This window comes from Arvicanthis niloticus, chromosome 6, assembly GCF_011762505.2.
Source record: "Arvicanthis niloticus isolate mArvNil1 chromosome 6, mArvNil1.pat.X, whole genome shotgun sequence".
Lineage (NCBI taxonomy): Eukaryota > Metazoa > Chordata > Mammalia > Rodentia > Muridae > Arvicanthis > Arvicanthis niloticus.
The window spans coordinates 97,905,683-97,922,043 of record NC_047663.1 but is presented as its reverse complement, the minus strand read 5'-3'; the positions used below and the strand labels follow the sequence as shown (position 1 = coordinate 97,922,043).

The 16,361-nt window shown below is 49.7% G+C and overlaps 1 protein-coding gene across 1 annotated transcript; it reads left to right on the top strand.

The window, feature by feature from the left end:
- The first annotated feature begins 430 nt into the window (after positions 1–430).
- On the top strand, positions 431–15,534 carry Tmem114 (transmembrane protein 114). The gene is made up of 5 exons (XM_034507729.3): positions 431–530; positions 949–1,247; positions 1,532–1,612; positions 11,392–11,529; positions 15,054–15,534. The coding sequence occupies exons 2-5, from the start codon at positions 1,031–1,033 to the stop codon at positions 15,284–15,286; spliced, it is 669 nt and encodes a 222-aa protein (XP_034363620.1). The 5' UTR covers positions 431–530; positions 949–1,030; the 3' UTR covers positions 15,287–15,534.
- The last annotated feature ends 827 nt before the right edge of the window (positions 15,535–16,361 follow it).

Here is a 16,361-nt window from a genome sequence, read left to right as displayed (position 1 = left end):
ATGGTTGTTGTTGGTTGTGGTGATGGGGGTGAGGTGGTTGTTGGTGGGGTGAGGACAATGGTAGAGATGGTGAGACTGATGGTGGGGTAGCAGTGGTGATGCAGATAGATGGTGGGGTGGCGGTTAGGGTAGTGGTGTTAGTGAAGTGGTGGCTGTGATGATGAAAATTTTGGTGATAAAGAAAATAGAGTCACAGAACCTAACGTTCCCCATTGCTTCAAAGAATATTTTTGTTTAAAAAAAAAATCCGACCTTTTCTTTTGTAGCCAGCCCAGGAAAATTACTTAAAAGTGGATTTTGGAATCAAAAGCGCCTTAGTAGGAGGCTTTGTAGAAGAGTCCGTAACCCCAGACTTAAAGAATGTCACCCTGACTCCCTAGTATCTGACTCCCTAGTTAGTATCTGAAGTCCGCCTTCTCTTCAGCACCGCCTCATTGGCACCTCCCTCAGTCCAGCCTGCTTGCCTGGGGAGCCCAGTCTTCCTGAGGTTTCAGGGCACTCGCCTTGAATCGGAGCTGTGGGAAGCAAAGGTAGACCAAAGCTGAACTGGGGGCGCTGAGGTAGAGGTGTGGGGACAACCAGGAGGACTGAGGCCGTCAGGGGCGGGGAGCGGCTGGAGGAGTTCATGGAGGGTGAGGTAGGGAAGTGGAGATAGACGGGGGGGGGGGGGGGGGGGGGGGGGGGGAGGGGGGGGGAGTGGGCTCGGGAGAAGAGTGCAGAGCCAGAAGGAAGGGGACTGTGGAACTAAGAACGGGGCGCAGGTTGGAGCTGCGTGAGGAGGTGGCACCGGTGCTGGTGTCGGACCCGGGCTCCGAGGAGGGTCGGAAGGCACCAGGGTGGAAGTCTGCGGGGACAGGGATCCCTGAGGTCGCGGATCTGGGCCAGAGCACTTGAGGGTGGGATCGCTTAGGTGAGGGCGGTGGAGCCAGAGTTTGAGCCTGATTCCAGATCCACGCTGGAGAATCTGGGGTGCAGCGAACAGACGGGTAGCGTGGGCAGGAGCCGGCGCCCGGGGGCCCTACGCTGCGAGATGCGGGTGCGCCTGAGCACTCTAGCAGGCGCGGCGGCGCTGAGCGGGGCTCTGAGCTTCGTGCTGCTGGCAGCCGCCATCGGCACCGACTTCTGGTACATCATCGACACCGAGAGGTTGGAAAGGAGCAGCCAGAGGGGGCGGGACCAGGGACTGGCCAACCGCAGCCAGCAGGAGCCTCTGAGCTCCCACTCGGGACTCTGGAGGACTTGCCGGGGTAAGGGTCTTCTCAGGGTCCGCGTTCTCACCTGGGTGCCGTACCTGGGACCTGTTGCTTGCCCCATACTCCTATCTTAACCTCAAAGCTCACAGTGCCAAGCACTTAGCGGTGCCGGGAGGATGAACAGAGGCTGCAAAAGTGTGAGGTGCCCAGCTTACAAGTGCATAACACCCCCTTGCTTTCTTGGGCGGGATACTTCTAGGGTGGCTTTGCGGGGGTGGGGTGGGGGGAGGGGCTGAGAATTCCAGGGTTCTGCCCCCTAAACTCTTTCCTTCCATCAGTCCAGAGCTCCTGCACGCCGTTGATGAACCCTTTCTGGCAGGAGAATGTGACGGTCAGCGACTCCAGCAGACAGCTTCTCAGTAAGTCTGGGGACAATGGATGAAAGGAACAGTCCCTTTCGTCCTCTCAGTTTTGATATTCTTCTCCAAACTTGGGTTCCTAAACTGGGGTGGTCATGGAGGCGGTAGGTGGGTGGCCTTTGACCACAGGGCTTGAGAGGGTCCGGTTATGCTTGGGGGCGGGACCGCTTGAAGGTGTGCAGAATTCATACAGCCCTGTGCACCAACCAGCTTGATGACTGAGCGAGACCTCAAACCCGGGCAGTGAGTGCCCTCTGGACCCTCATGGACTTGCTGAGGAGAGAGGTCGTTACTACACAAGCAATTGCATTTGAGTGGCAATCCTCATGAAAGAAGGTGGGGGAGCCCAAGCCAGTGTCCGAACACCCTTGGATGGTAAACGCTGAATGAAAGGTCTTGTCCGGTAGATCGAGGGCCAGCTTGTCAGTAGAAAGAGTGTAGGGTGATTTAAGGCAGGTACTTTGGAGGAGGCGAGCATCCTGTTGCCTGAAGGGCCAACAGGTATGCGTTGATGGCTGCTGGTTTTCTCAGAACCTCCCACAGGGCATGCAATTCTTTAGAGAAGAGAAGCTCAGTATAAAAGGGAAAGGGGATTTCTAAATGGCACCGGTGGAAGGACGGGGAAAAAAGGGGTAGTTTTGTTTATTGAAACTTAGGGCTGTCCAGACGCCTAGCCAAGAGTTTTCCATCGCTGTCTTTGAGTCTCACATTCACTCTGCCGTGAAGTTGGTACCTCCCTCTTCCCTTGGTACTAAACATTCTACCACTGACTCAATTCCTGTCTCTTTTCTTCTTCTCAGTTTTTACTTTGAACAGAGTGCCACTAAGTTATCTAGCCTGACCTTGAACATACACTGCAGCTCTGAGTGTGAGATGAGGATGGACATCCACAGACCTTGGATGTGGGAGGCCTGGACGGACAGCCTGGGGCTTAGACATTCCCTTTAGCCTGCCTCTGTTTCTTCCCTAGCTCTTCCTTCTGCCTCTCAAGCTTCCGCTTGCTATAGGACTTTGCACATGCTGATTCCTTTTCTCTGTTCCCACCTACCAGCTTGCTTTGCTAATTCTGTCTCATTGAGCGGGTCATTTGGCTTTTTGAATCTGACATTTTTTTTTATTAGATTGCAAATTCCATGAGGGCAGGGATTATCTCTATCCTGCCCATTGTTGAGCTGTCAATACTTACCACAGAAACTAGAAGACAGCAGACCACAAAGCAGAGGGTCCTTGTGGTCGTCCCCCATGAGGGAGCTAAGGAGGGCAGCAGGCAGTCTGTACTGCCGAGTACTCCAGCTGCGCCGCCGAGAGGTGCTTTGGCTGTTTGTTTGAGTTCTGCTTCAAGAATCATCTAGAATTCTGTATTTGAAGAATGGGAGAGAAGGGTCTAGTCCTAACTCAGTGCCTTCTTTGAATCTCTAAAATCCCGGAGTAGGTTTCTTGGCTTTTCTAAGCCTTACTTTCACAGCGAGATGAGACGTTAAATGCATTAAGGGTGTTGTTAGGACCCCACAAAACGGGAACGAAAATCCACAAAACACTTAGGAGGCTGAGTCAGGAAGACCGAAAGTTTAAAGACTGCTTGCTGTGCTCCAATGTGAGTTCAGAGTCGGCATGGGCAACTTAAACTAAGCTCGTGGTTTAAAAGGTTCTGGAGATACCTTTTAAGTTCAGTGACTTACTGAACCTAGGATGCACAAAGTCCTGGGTTCTACCCCTAGCGCTGAGGGAGAAAATAATATCAACAATGATAAAACAAAACATCGCATGATCAAAAAGAACATCGTCAAGACCCCATCTTGCATTTGGTTGTTGTGTGTGTAAGTGCCTCAAAGAAGGGCTTGGCAGGCTCGTGGCTGGCTCTCAGCCATCAGTCACTTTCCTCGCTAAATCTCTGCCAGGCTCCTTCTTACCTGTAGACACATTGGTGACCCTTTGTTAAGGCTGGTGTTGTCATTTGGCTACCTTGTCCTGCTCTGAGGTGAATCCTATTGGATCCACATAGACATAGTTGACACCGGGCTGGCTTTCCTCTCATCTTGCTTCTGCAACTGCCCTACTTGTCCCCCGAGCTTGAGAAGCAGGCAGATTCTTAGCTGCACTCACCCAGCTCCTCACCTGGGATGTAAGTCTAAGCAGCAGCTTTATGTGTGACCTTGGGCATTTCCTCCACCTCTCTGGGCCGCAGCCCTGTCACATCGAGGGTGGGAGTCATCCATCTTTCTAATCTTTTTAAAGATCTCCCCATTACACAGAGAGCTTTTAAAACTACATTTACTATTATTGTATGTGATGTCTGTGTGTAGATCAAAGGACAACTTCGTGAGCTGGTTCTCCAAACCTTTATCTGGGGATGCACTCGGGCCATGAGACCTACATGGCAAGCACTTTACTCGCTGAACCATCTTGATGGCCTCCTTCTAATCTTGTGGTGTGGGTGGAATTTGGGAGTTGCCTTTAAAAAGTCTGGGGTGGCGGGTGTTTGCATGTACAGCCAGGAGCTGGGGCTACTGTGATCTCCATTGTATTAGTCAGGAATGAGGGCAAGCTGCCCCTTCGGACTGCATACTCATTAAAATCACCTCCAGAGAGAGCTTTTTCTCAGAATTGGTTTTTCCCCATAAATGAAATTTGTGTTTGGTCCAAGCTCTTTATGGTGTAAAGATGTTCCAGTCATTTAAAGATGCGCTACATTGGCCAGAGAGACAGGTTGACAACAGTGTTATGAGTCAACTCCCTAAGCTCGTCCGGGTGGGCATGGATGGGCAGAAAACCCAAGCCTGCCAAGGGACCACTTGAGTGCATTCCGACCCTGGCAGGCAGCGTGGGCAGGCAAGCTCCATCACCACTGCCTGTGGATTCCATTTGGTCATCTGGGAGGAGAAATGTGAGCAGACTTGCAAAGTTCAGGAGCAGATGGGCCAACTCCTTACCTCTTCCAGTCAGGGGACAGAGAAAGCCATCTGCTCTAGAGTAAGCTATGTTACTGTGACAAAACACCCTGACAAAAGCAACTTAGGCAAGGAAGGATTTAATTTGGCTTACAGTTCCATTTTACAGTCTACTGCTATGAAGAAGGCAGGGCAGGAACGTAATTGTGGCCACGGTCAATAGCAAAGATGGATGGCTGGATGGATTTTTGCTTCCTTGCTTGTACTTTCTCTACTCTATGTGGTCAAGGGCCCCATGTGTGAAATAATGCCTTCTGCATGCAGGGTGGATCTTCTCACCTCAACCAACCATCAAGACAACCTCCTTCCCTATTGACACACTCACAGGCCAATCAGATCTAGGTAATTCTACATTAAGACTCTTCCTGAATGAAAACCAACCAGCTCAGCGTCCAGGGAGCGCGCTCCTTAGTAGCAGAGTCTTGATAACCCTGGCTTGAGTATTTATTTGGCTTTCAGATTTGCTCTAGGCAAATGCTTTTGGGGCCAAGGAGGCTCAGTAAATGAGCCCATTGGACAGCGTGCAGACTGGAGGTGTCAGTCAGGAATCTTTCTGTAGTAATGACAGAAATACCGACCATGCCAACTTAAAGAGGAAGAATGGCTGGCCCACATTTTTGAGGCAGGCCAGTGTGTTGGGATCCCTGCGGCTCTCTCTCTTTTCCTCCTTTTGGAAAGGTGGTCTGTTTGGCCCTGAGTCCTGCAGCCCGGCAGGGAGGGGCTTCTTTGCAGCAGAAACTTGCAGTCAGGTATCCCATTGGGCCAGGTTGAGCCATGTGCCTGTACGTTGAGCCAACCGGGTGAAGCTAAAAAGATGCTATATGCTGATTGGCCAACACCTTTTGTGTGTGTGTGTGTGTGTGTGTGTGTGTGTGTGTGTGTGTGTGTGTTTATTTTAATTTTTTCCCTCACCAGACAAGATTGGTGTGCAGCACTGCATCAGGCCTTGTGGTCTTTCTAAATAAAGGTGCGGAAATGGCATTAGCTCATTAAAGACAAGGGACAGAAAGTGGGGACTCCCGACAGCAATTTACCCACCTGTGTGCATTCTTAGCAGCTACCTGTGTCTGTAAGTGGGTTCTTCTGGGAGGAATGGAGTTCCTACATGCAAAGATCCAGGGACAGGATCGGTATACAGTAGGAGCTCAATTAATGCCTAAATGTTTACTATAAAATGGAACTAGTAATTGTAGATTTGTTTGTTTTAGAGATTCCTGGAAGCTGGTAGGATGGCTCAGTGGGTAAAGGGATTGCCGTGCAAGCCTGTAGATTTGAGTTTTGTCCCCAGAACCCATGGAAACATGGTAAGAGACAATTGATTCCACAAGGGGTTCTCTGAGCCCTGCATGGACGATATGACCCATGTGATCAGATATGACAGAGACATGATCTCTCTAATACATATGCATGCATGCACAACACAGTAAAGTTTTTTTGAAAAGAATGTTTTTGTGTGTGCATGTGTGTATGTGTGTGTGTGCACATATGTACATGTTAGTCATATACTTGTGAAGGCCAAAGGTTGATGTTGGGTTTCTTTCTCTGTAACTTTATACCTTATATATATATATTTTGAGACAGGGTTTCTCACTATACCTGGATCTTCCTGTTTCAGCCAGACAGCTGGCAGTGAGCCCCCATGACCAGATTCCCTGCCCCCTTGCTTAACCTACAGGGTTGCAAGAGGGTGCTGCCACACCCGGTGTTAGTGTGGATGCTTGGGTTTCGAATTCAGGCCCTCACAACTGCATAGCAAGCATTTCTCCCCTAAGCCATTTTCTCATCCTAACCCACTGACTTATTTAGTGTGTATTTATTTTACACTAGCATTGGGCTGTCTGGCATTGAATATTGTGAGACACTGGCTTCTCCGGTCAAACGCTGGTCTTATCTCTTTACACATATCAATTGATTTAATCTCCACCACAGCAAGCCTATACCAATATCCCTATTGTTATCATACTCAGCGTTGTGGGTGAGAAAACATGGTACACAGGGGTAGGTGAGTTAACTTTGTGAAACAGCTGGCAGGTTGGGAGCTTGACCCCTCTGTTGGAATGATGATGTGCTAATTTTAGTGCAATGCACGTACAAGACAATAGGCCTGGGGAACTGGCCTGCCATGAAAGCGTGAGGACCTAAGTTTGATACCCCAGAACCTACAAAACCCAGTCCAAACAACAGCCGAAGCTAAACCAAACCAAAACTCATAAGCCCCCTGGAAAAAAAAAAACCCATCAGCTATGTCCCATGCTTGTCACCCCAGTATTAGTAGGTGGATGGTCAAGAGACAGGTGGATCCGAGGTTCTTTTTCTAGACAGATGAACCATGAGTTCCAGGCCAGCTAGAGACTCTGTCTTGAAACCCAAACTGAGTGATGTCCTTAGAAATGACTTCTGTGGTTGACCTCTGGCCTCCACGGATACACCACACAGGTTCACTCAGACTTGTACATGAAGGAACATGTAAACACACACAGACACACACACAGACACACACACAGACACACACACACACACACACACACACACACACACACACACACACACACAGACACGGGGCCAGAGTTTCAGGCTATTCTGCCTCAGGCAAGAGACTTTGAGGAGGATTGGGTCAGTATGTTCCAGAGACAGCCAGAAGTTTCACAGTTCTGGAGGGTGGGCTAGGCTAGAGTATGCTTCTCAGAGGCATGCCTGGTCTTTCCAGATCCATCTTCAGCTGTGTCTCTTCCTAGTAGGTGACCATGATGAAGCTGGTCAGATGAGGACTCAGAGGGTCAAATGCTTTTCCTAGCAAAACAGGCTGGCAGCAGAGGCTGACTGAGGCTAGGGGCCTGGCCTGGCTATCTCTGAGAAGATGAGGTTGGGGGGTGGTGGATCACCAGACTGAGTTTCCTGGCATTCGGGATGCACAGGCGCTGCAGTCGTGTGGAAAATTAAAATGAAGCTGGGCACGAAATGAGAATGGAAGCGTGGGGGCAGAACCAGAGGGGACATAAAACACACAATGTCACAAAGCTCCGGGCATAGCTGGGAAATAATGTGCGATTTCCTCAGAGTGGTGCTGCAAGCAAGGTGGGGTGCAGAGAGGTAGCGAGGCCAGAGCCCCACAGTCTGTCCTGCTTTGGATATGGAATCTCCTCTCACAGTCTTGGTCTGTGGAGAGGTCACAGAGTGTCGAGGGCAGAGAGAGGTTACCGGGTGACCCTGGCTGCATCCATGGCTCAATCTGTGGATGAGTTTGAGCCAATGAGCTTCAGAAGGAGTGGGTTGGAGGAAGTGGCTGAGGAGTACTGGGTCTTTGACCTCCTTACCCTGTCCCCATCTCCTCCTGACTGCCTAGAGATGAGTAGCTCTCCGATATCTGATATGGCATTTCTGTCATCACCAGCCTGAGAGCCAGGAAGCCTGGTGAGCACAGACCGAAGCCTTGGAAACTCTGAGCCCAAAGCAACCTTTCTTCTTTTTATTTTTCTCTCCCTCAAATATTTTGCCACAGCAATGGAAAACTGACTAATGCAGGCCCTCAACTCCTTGGGAGTGTGAAGGCTTGGGTATGAGGCAGCTTTTCTGGGGTGTCTATGGGAAGCCAATCAATCCCATGTTTAAAAATCCTAAAACGTTGATTCCACTTGTAGGAGCTCTGTGACGTTTCTAGGATGAGGTTTACCGTGCTTGTTTGAAACGAGCCATGGAGGAAAAGCCTCAGTGGGCTGAATGGAGGATGAGTAGACATTTATGTGTATATACAGTGTGAAGGAAAATGATGGAGCCTGTAAGAAGAAAAGATTAATATACCTGGGACATTAGGCTGCACAGAGGAATGGACGTGCCAGCTACACAGTGTTACAGGCTGTGTGCTGCTGCTCACTGCTGTGTTCAGCTGGATTAGTCAGTGTTCCCTTATTAGGTCACCTGACTTGATTGACTCATGAGCACAGAAAGTTTATTTTTGCTCATGGATTCAAAGGTCACACTGTGCTGATCTCAGTTGGGTCCATCACTTTGGGGCTGTGGTGACACAAAGTGGTGGGGACACTTGGCTGGACAAAACTACTTCCTCCACAGCCAGGATGTAAGAGTAAGCAGAGACCAGGCTCCCACAGTGTCCTTGGAAGGCACGCTTCCACCCACCTCAGACCTCACTCCAGGCCTCAGATCCTGATGTTTTTCTCATTACATCCTAATGTACCCAAGCTGGAGTGGGGCAGCCTAAGCCAATGCTGCTGCCTGCTGCCCCAAAGTGGCTGCTGAGAGGCAGGGCCACCCCCTGCAGTGGGGACAAAGACCATGATTTCAAATACCTTGCCTCTAAAGCTTAGCAAATAAATTCCTGGTGCCTTTTGGTTTGATAGGATCTCCAGTAACCCAGTCTGGCCAAGCATGCACTGTGTAGCTGAGGGTGACCTTGAATTTTTGATTCTTCTGTCTCTACCTCCCAACTACTGGGATTATAAGCATGTACCACAATACCTGGTTTAAATAAATTGTTTTTGAGATTATTATTATTATTATTATTATTATTATTATTATTATTATAATATGTGTATGTGTGTTACGTCTGTGCACTCCCTGTGTGCAGTGCCCATGAAGGCCAGAAGAGGATGTTGGGCCCCCTTAGAACTAAAGTTACAATTGGTTGTTAGTTTCCACTTGGGTGCTTAGAATCAAATCTGGCTCCTCTGGAAGAGTTTCTGATGCTTTTAACTGCTGAGTCATCTCTTCAGTGTGCCAAACACACCCCTTAAAATTATTTTGAGAACTATGCCTGGTTTTACTTGTTTCTGGGTTTGGAACACAGGGCTTCCTGAATGATAGGCTGGCAGTGCACAGAGCCACATCCCCAGATCCATCCCCTGATGCGCCTTTAATCTCAGTGCTCCGGAGGCAGAGGCAGTGAAATGTCTGAGTTCCAGGCCAGCCTGGTCTACAGAGTGAGTTCCAGGCCAGCCTGGTCTGCAGAGTGAGTTCCAGGACAGCCAGACATACACAGAGAAACCCCCGTCTTGAGAATCAAAACAAAAGCAAATCCGTCTTTCCACATCCCTAGCACTGGGGTTCCAGATGCTGCTGTGGCACCCCACTTTCCCAAGTGCTAAGGTTTCAAACTCAGGTCCCTATGTTTGTACAACAGGTGCTTAGTGGCCAGAACCATCTCCCCAGCCCTTCCATGATTGTTTTTTTCCTTTCATGTACTGAGTCCTCAACTCACAGGCTCAGAGGATGGGCTATTTGTTGGCTCTCCATTTGACAGATGAGAAAACCGAGGTTTGCAAAGCTATACCCCCACCTCCAGCTTGTTATGGCTTCTGGGCTTTCAGATGTTAGAACAGACACTGGAGCCCTGGGGATGGGAGCGTGGGCAGCCGGTGCTTGCCTGATCCTGAGACAACTGAGGGACACACGTGTTCCAGTTTCTCTCAGTGTTGGTTTGTGCCTGGTGGTTGAGGTTGTTGATTTAATGGCTTTTGAGGATTGTGTGGCACTTAGACGCACTGTGATCTTGCTGCTAATCCCTGTGTACAGTCTGTCAGCCCACACACAGGGGGTCCAGTCTGTGAGCTTCATCTTCGTCTCTGGACCATGGAGCGGGGCTCCTAGCAGACAGCATCTATTCATCTGCTGAATTCAATATGTCCTGCGTGGAGGGGCTGAGAAGCTAGCTTAGTGAGTAAAGAGTTTGTGGCACAAGGGTGAGAATCTGAGTTTGAATCTCTGGCACCCACATGAAAGGTCAAAATTGAAGGGGCAGTTTCACCCAGTCTATACTATTTTTACAGTCAAGCCCCTAGATCATGGTCGGAGACTGACCGTATGACAGTTTTAAAATCTTGTTCATTGCTGTGTATACTGTGTACACAGGTGTTGCACAGCCCACATGGACCCGAGGACAACTTTGTAGAGTTAGCTTTCTCCTTCTGTCTTCAGGCTGATGTGGCCAGTGTTTTTGCCTATGGAGCCATCTCTCTGGTCCCTGTATTGCATTAATGTTTTATTATTAAGATTGCCAAGGATTTTGGGTATGTAGTTACTTTTAGGGTATGGGAGGAGATTAGATCCACGCTCCCCTCCCAAGAAAAATGAGTCCTGTGCCTTGAATTTATGATGTGTCTGTAATTTTGGAACAGGACCAGGCAGAGGCAGAATATGGGTATAGGGTTTTTGTTTTGTTCTTGTCTTTCAAGACAGGGTTTCTCTGTGTAACAGCTCTGGCTGTCCTGGAACGCACTCTGTAGACCAGGCTGGCTTTGAACTCACAGAGATTCACTTGTCTCTGCCTCCCAAGTGCTGGGATTAAAGGAGTGTGCCACCATGTCTGGCTTTGTACATTTTTAAAAATTAATTTCTCACAGCTGGGACTCAAATCCAGGTCCCCTACAAGAGCAACAGATGCTCTAAACCGCTGAGCCATCTCTCCAGCCCCAGATATGGGGGTTTTATAAGCTGTCCTTTCTCCGCTGCTTCTGCCCATTCACGCACCTGTTCACCCACCTGTCAATGTCCTCAGCTAGAAGGGAACTAAAGTTTTCAGGAGCTCTGGTGGTGTTTAATCTCATAGACTTATTTGTTAATTTGCATACTCATTAGAATAGCGGGCTCTTGAGTCTGCACTAAGAGAATAAGTAAATAATACAACACTGCCCTCCAGGGGTTACAGAGAGCAAGTGCAAAGATGCTCACAGTTCAGACCCTGCGTTCAGAAGTCTCCACTGTTCTTACTTACCATTAAAAGTAGTGTAGTCCTACTATTGTGGGTACGTGGTGACATATGCAAATGATTGGATGCTAGATACTAGTAACCCCCTGTGCCTGTTCCTCTCTTCTCCTTAGCCATGCACGGGACATTTGTGATCTTGTTGCCACTCAGTCTGATCGTGATGGTGTTTGGGGGGATGACCGGGTTCCTGAGCCTCCTCCTCCGAGCTCACCTCCTGCTGCTGCTCACCGGGACCCTCTTTCTCTTTGGAGGTAGGTGTACATCTGCCCGGGGCCTAGGCTCTACAGTTGTACTGATGAGTGCTGTGCCGTAACCCTCTTTAGGGGCAGGGCTCAGGTTCTCTAAGGACCCCCTCTGCCCCAATTGTGACAGCAGCTGGAAGGGGCAGTATGGTTTTCAGCCTTAAGCTCCCCAGATCTCTGGTTTCAGGGAAGGAAGAGAAGGAGGGGGCAGGGCAAAGCCTTGGGAGTCAACCCCAGCATCTTGTTGCAAAGCTGTGTCTGCCACCTCTGTCTGGTCTCTGGGTGATGGCCTTGGCTTCCGGTTTAGAGCTGTGGGCTGACGAGACCCTGACACCTGCTGCTTTTGCTCCCTTCTGCTGAGTAGCAATTCTGATGTGGGAAGTCAGACTGACCAGGCACAGAAGGACACGTTGCACATGGCTTCACTTGGCTGCAGGTTCTCAGTAAGCAGAGCTCATAGTGAGACAGAACAGAACCAAAAGTAGAAGCTGCAGATGGGTCTGAGGATGCTCTGGTTGAATGGCCCTCAGCTTTATTTAGCAGGTGTAATAAGTTCAGGGACCTACTGTCCATTCTCATGATTACAATAAGCATCTACAGACCATGTACCTATATGACCTGCACCTGAATGTGGTTGAGAGAGTAGATTTTATATACTATAAAATCTATATAAAGAAGCTATATAAGATGACCCATGTATTCAACAGCTTCTTAAGCTACGCCATACACACACGTCACAGCCGTGTGCATCACACTGTGAAAATGCACAAGGTTTACCGTGAGAAAGTGACACACATTAGGACATGGTAGTACACACTTATTATCCCAACACCCAGGAGAGTGATGATCTCAAGCTGCAATCCAGATAATACCATACAATGTAACTCTTACAAATAGAAAATAATACCAGATCAAACCATGCCCCTCAGACCCAAATATGAACCACACCCTCCAAAAACCCAAACCCATACGTAAAGCAAACCTAACCAAACCAAACTAAATCAACCACATCCAAACAAAAGCCAGCCAGGCAGACACTGGCTGAGGCAGTTCTGTTTACATGGCTGGCTATAGGCTTTGGGAAAGTGGGGCCCACACCCCAGATGGTTGCTCTCTGGCTCCCTGCATTAAAACAAGAGAAAGAAAGAGGCCTAGGAGATAGCTCAGCCTGTAAGCAAGAGAATCCAGGTTCAGATCCCCCAAACCATGGAACAACGCAGGCATGATTGTAAGAATACATATAGCCCCAGCATTCAAGAATGGAGCCGGGGCTGACTGCAAATTTGGCTTCAAGATCAGTGAGAGATCCTGTCTCAAGGGGATTAGGTGGTGAGCCACAGACAGGATGTCCTCTTGACACATGTACACATCACACATGCACATGCGAGCACACATACACACATGCATGCATGTATGTGCACACGCATGCACATATGCCCATACATGCACACTCACGCTCACACACAGGCACATGCATGTACACATGCATATACATACACACGCATTCACACACGAGAAAGATGATTTTTAGGGAACTTTAAAGGAGGAAAATCAAGCGAAGTACAGATAATGTGAAGTGTTACCTTCCTGTGGTCATTCACGGCCTTGGCTATGGTGGTCCACTCAGCGGCTAATTCTCACATCAGTACCCTCAGGTAAGACTCTGATGGTGGCCCTCTCTGATCTGGAGGCACAAACCAGCTTATATGGCTGGCACTATCAAAGGACTGAGTTACTCATTTAATGATACTTCAAAGTGAAAGGCCACATAAGGGCTGGAAGACAGAAGCCCGGTAAGAGCATCTGCTCAGCACGAGCAAGGCCCTACACTACACAACTGGAACGAAATAACAAAACTCAGGTGTGGCCAGTTGCCACCATCCTGGACCACGTAGCAATGAATCAATATCTTATGGAGACCTACTGTGTGCCAGCACAGTAGGTGTCAGGGGAAAGACGCTTGGATCTGACTTTTCAGGACTCCCAGCCTGAAGAGAGACCCAAAGGGAAAGCTGGCACTGTGAGCCTGGCTGTGGTGGGCTATGAGGCTATGAAGTCACAGGGGCGGCGTGTCCTACGCAAGCTCAGACAGAACTAGCCAGGACTAAGAAATGTTCCCTCTGGTAGGAGGGAGGAGAGGGGGCTGCAGCAGGCAGGGATCTGGCTCAGCAAAAACCTACAGACACTCTACAGACAGGGAGAGTGATGGGAGACCCTTGGGAAGAGGACTAGGTAAGGAGAGAGAAGATAGAGAGGAAAAGAGGGGAAGGTAAAGGTGTGTGTGTGTGTGTGTGTGTGTGTGTGTGTGTGTGTAGAATGGGAGGAGACAAGGATGTTGCTAAAATTTCTCCCTAGAAAAGATGTAAAACCACATCTTTCCCTCCTCCTCGGGTGCCAATGAGGTATGACTCAACAGAAGTCCAGCAGGAGAACCTATGAGTTTATGAGGCTTACTTACAGAGCAGTGCGTGAGGGGTTACAGGCAGATGATCTTAAAGCAGCCACACTGGAAGGTCTGTACCTACCCAGCATGCGTGATGACTCCCTGCAGCTGTGTAGATGAAGCCTAACCCTTTCCTTCTCCCCTCCTTATCTCCTCCAGCCCTTCCCCCACGTCCACAAAAAAATAAGGTAGAAATGCATATAATGGCGGTGGCTGGATCCTCAGGCGAGAGCCCTAAGACCCTCCCTGCCCTCTCCAGCCCAGCAGTGGGGATCTTTTGGGATTAGGCCCGGCAGAACTCCTGATGTTAGCAGCAGTTTGGCTGGGAGGACAGTCTTGTACAACAGAGGGAAAGGGGAAGAGGAGAGAAAAAAGAGGAGAGGGGGAGGAAGTGAGGGAGACAGAGGAGGGAGAGGAAGGAAGGGGAAGGAAGATGAGGGGGGAGAAAGAGAAGGAGGTGTATGGGAAAGGACCCAGCTCTTATGTCAATAGAATAGAAGTTTTTTTTTTTTTTTTTTTTTTTTTTTTTCTTTCTTTCTTTCTGGAGTTGAATATTAGTGATCATGGCCTGGGAACAGATTCAGGTCTCCAGACTCCACAAACATCATGTTTTAATGAAGTAGAAATTTATGGAATGTTTTATAGCATGACATAAAGAAAGCTGTAGGTGAAGACACTTTTCAAATCCACTGGTGGGTACATTTGGGTATGTGAGTTATGGTAAGATGGGGAGAAGGCTGATCTAGGGCCCGCTTGTTCTCTGACAGCCTTCTAAGGCCCCTGATTGGGACAACCCTCTACATCACCGAAGTCTAATCAATCAGCCTTTGCAGATAAAGCTTCTTTCCAGGACTTCTCAGTCACAAAGGAGATAGAAGGAGGCAGGGGAGGAGGGAAAGGAGGTGAGAGGAAGAGGAGTTGAAAGAAGAGGGAGAAAGGAAGCTGAGGAGGTGGAGGATAGAAGAGGGAGAGGTGGAGGAGAGAACTGGGTGGAGGAGAAGGAGGAGGAGGAGGAGGAGGAGGAGGAGGAGGAGGAGGAGGAGGAGCAGGCTAGGAGGTTCTGAATGACTGTCCCCGTCTTTCCCTGCAGCCATGGTGACCCTCACTGGAATCAGCATCTACATTGCGTACTCAGCGGCCGCCTTCAGAGAGGCAGTTTGCCTCTTGGAGGAGAGGACCCTGCTGGATCAGGTGGACATACGCTTTGGCTGGTCCCTGGCCCTTGGCTGGATTAGCTTTGTCTCTGAGCTGCTCACTGGGGTGGTCTTCCTGGCAGCCGCACGTGTGCTCAGCCTGAGCCAGAGGCAGGACCAAGCCATCTGAGTTTGGCCAACCCAGGAGGCGCAGGGCCTTTTGGACCCATCTTGGTGGATGGCAGCCTTTCCTTCCTCAAATATCACTGATAGGGCCAATGGTGGCCAGCTGTGGATGAGCGCCCCCTGGCTGCTGTCTTTGTGTTATCTGGGAAGCCAGTTCTGCTGTGATGTGAGCATGTGTGTGCCTCTGGTGGACCGGAAGTGGAGAGGGAGTGTGGAACCCGTATTACTTGAAATAAACGCCAATCCTAGTCACCTGGGAGTTTTGGTTTTGCATCTCCGCCTCACTCTGCGCCTCCTCTGGCTTCATTATGTCCTCGGCCCTGCCCTCTGGATCAGCTTCTCTGAGAAGATGCTAGGTGGATCAGAGAGGTCTGTTAACTTGTGCGAAGGTGCACAGAGACACTGGCATGCTTGGGTCTTCAAGAGCCATCCTGTACAGCGTCTCTGGGTCGTGTGGGGTCCTTCTACCTCAGATGCTGCCTTGAGTTTCACACAACCTGGACACAGACAGTAGGACACAGTGGGTAGCACCAGGGAGAAGTCAGAGTTCTGGGGTCCCAGCACCAAGGAGGAAAGGAATGAGTCACCCCAGCCAGTATGTGCAAATAGAGGGGGGGGGAGGGAGGAGAGTGGAGGGAGAAGTGGGAGGGAGGGGGTAAAAGAGGAAGTGGAGGGGTTTGGGGAGGAGGGGATGAAAGGGGGAACAGAGGGTGGGGGAGGAGGGCAGTGGAGGAGGGAGTGGAGAGGGTGAAGGAGGGAAGTAGGAAGTGACAGAGGGGGTGGAAGAGGGGGAAGTGAGAGAGGGGAGTTGGGGTGGAGGAGGGAAGTGGAGGACTTGGGAAGAGTCCTGATAATTCTCTATAGGAAAGGTTTTCTGGTACAAGGAGTTTCTGGGCTAGGGGCTCACTTTGGAAATGTTCGCAGATGCATCCCAGAGGCTAGAGTCCTCCTGGACCCCTCAGCTGGGCAGTGTTGGTCCTCTGAACTTCTCCAGGGTTGTCAGGAGACCCTCAGAGAAAGAGGGGCAGGTGTCAGCTAAAGCCAGTAAGAACAGCCCTTGAAAACACAGTCTACTCCTG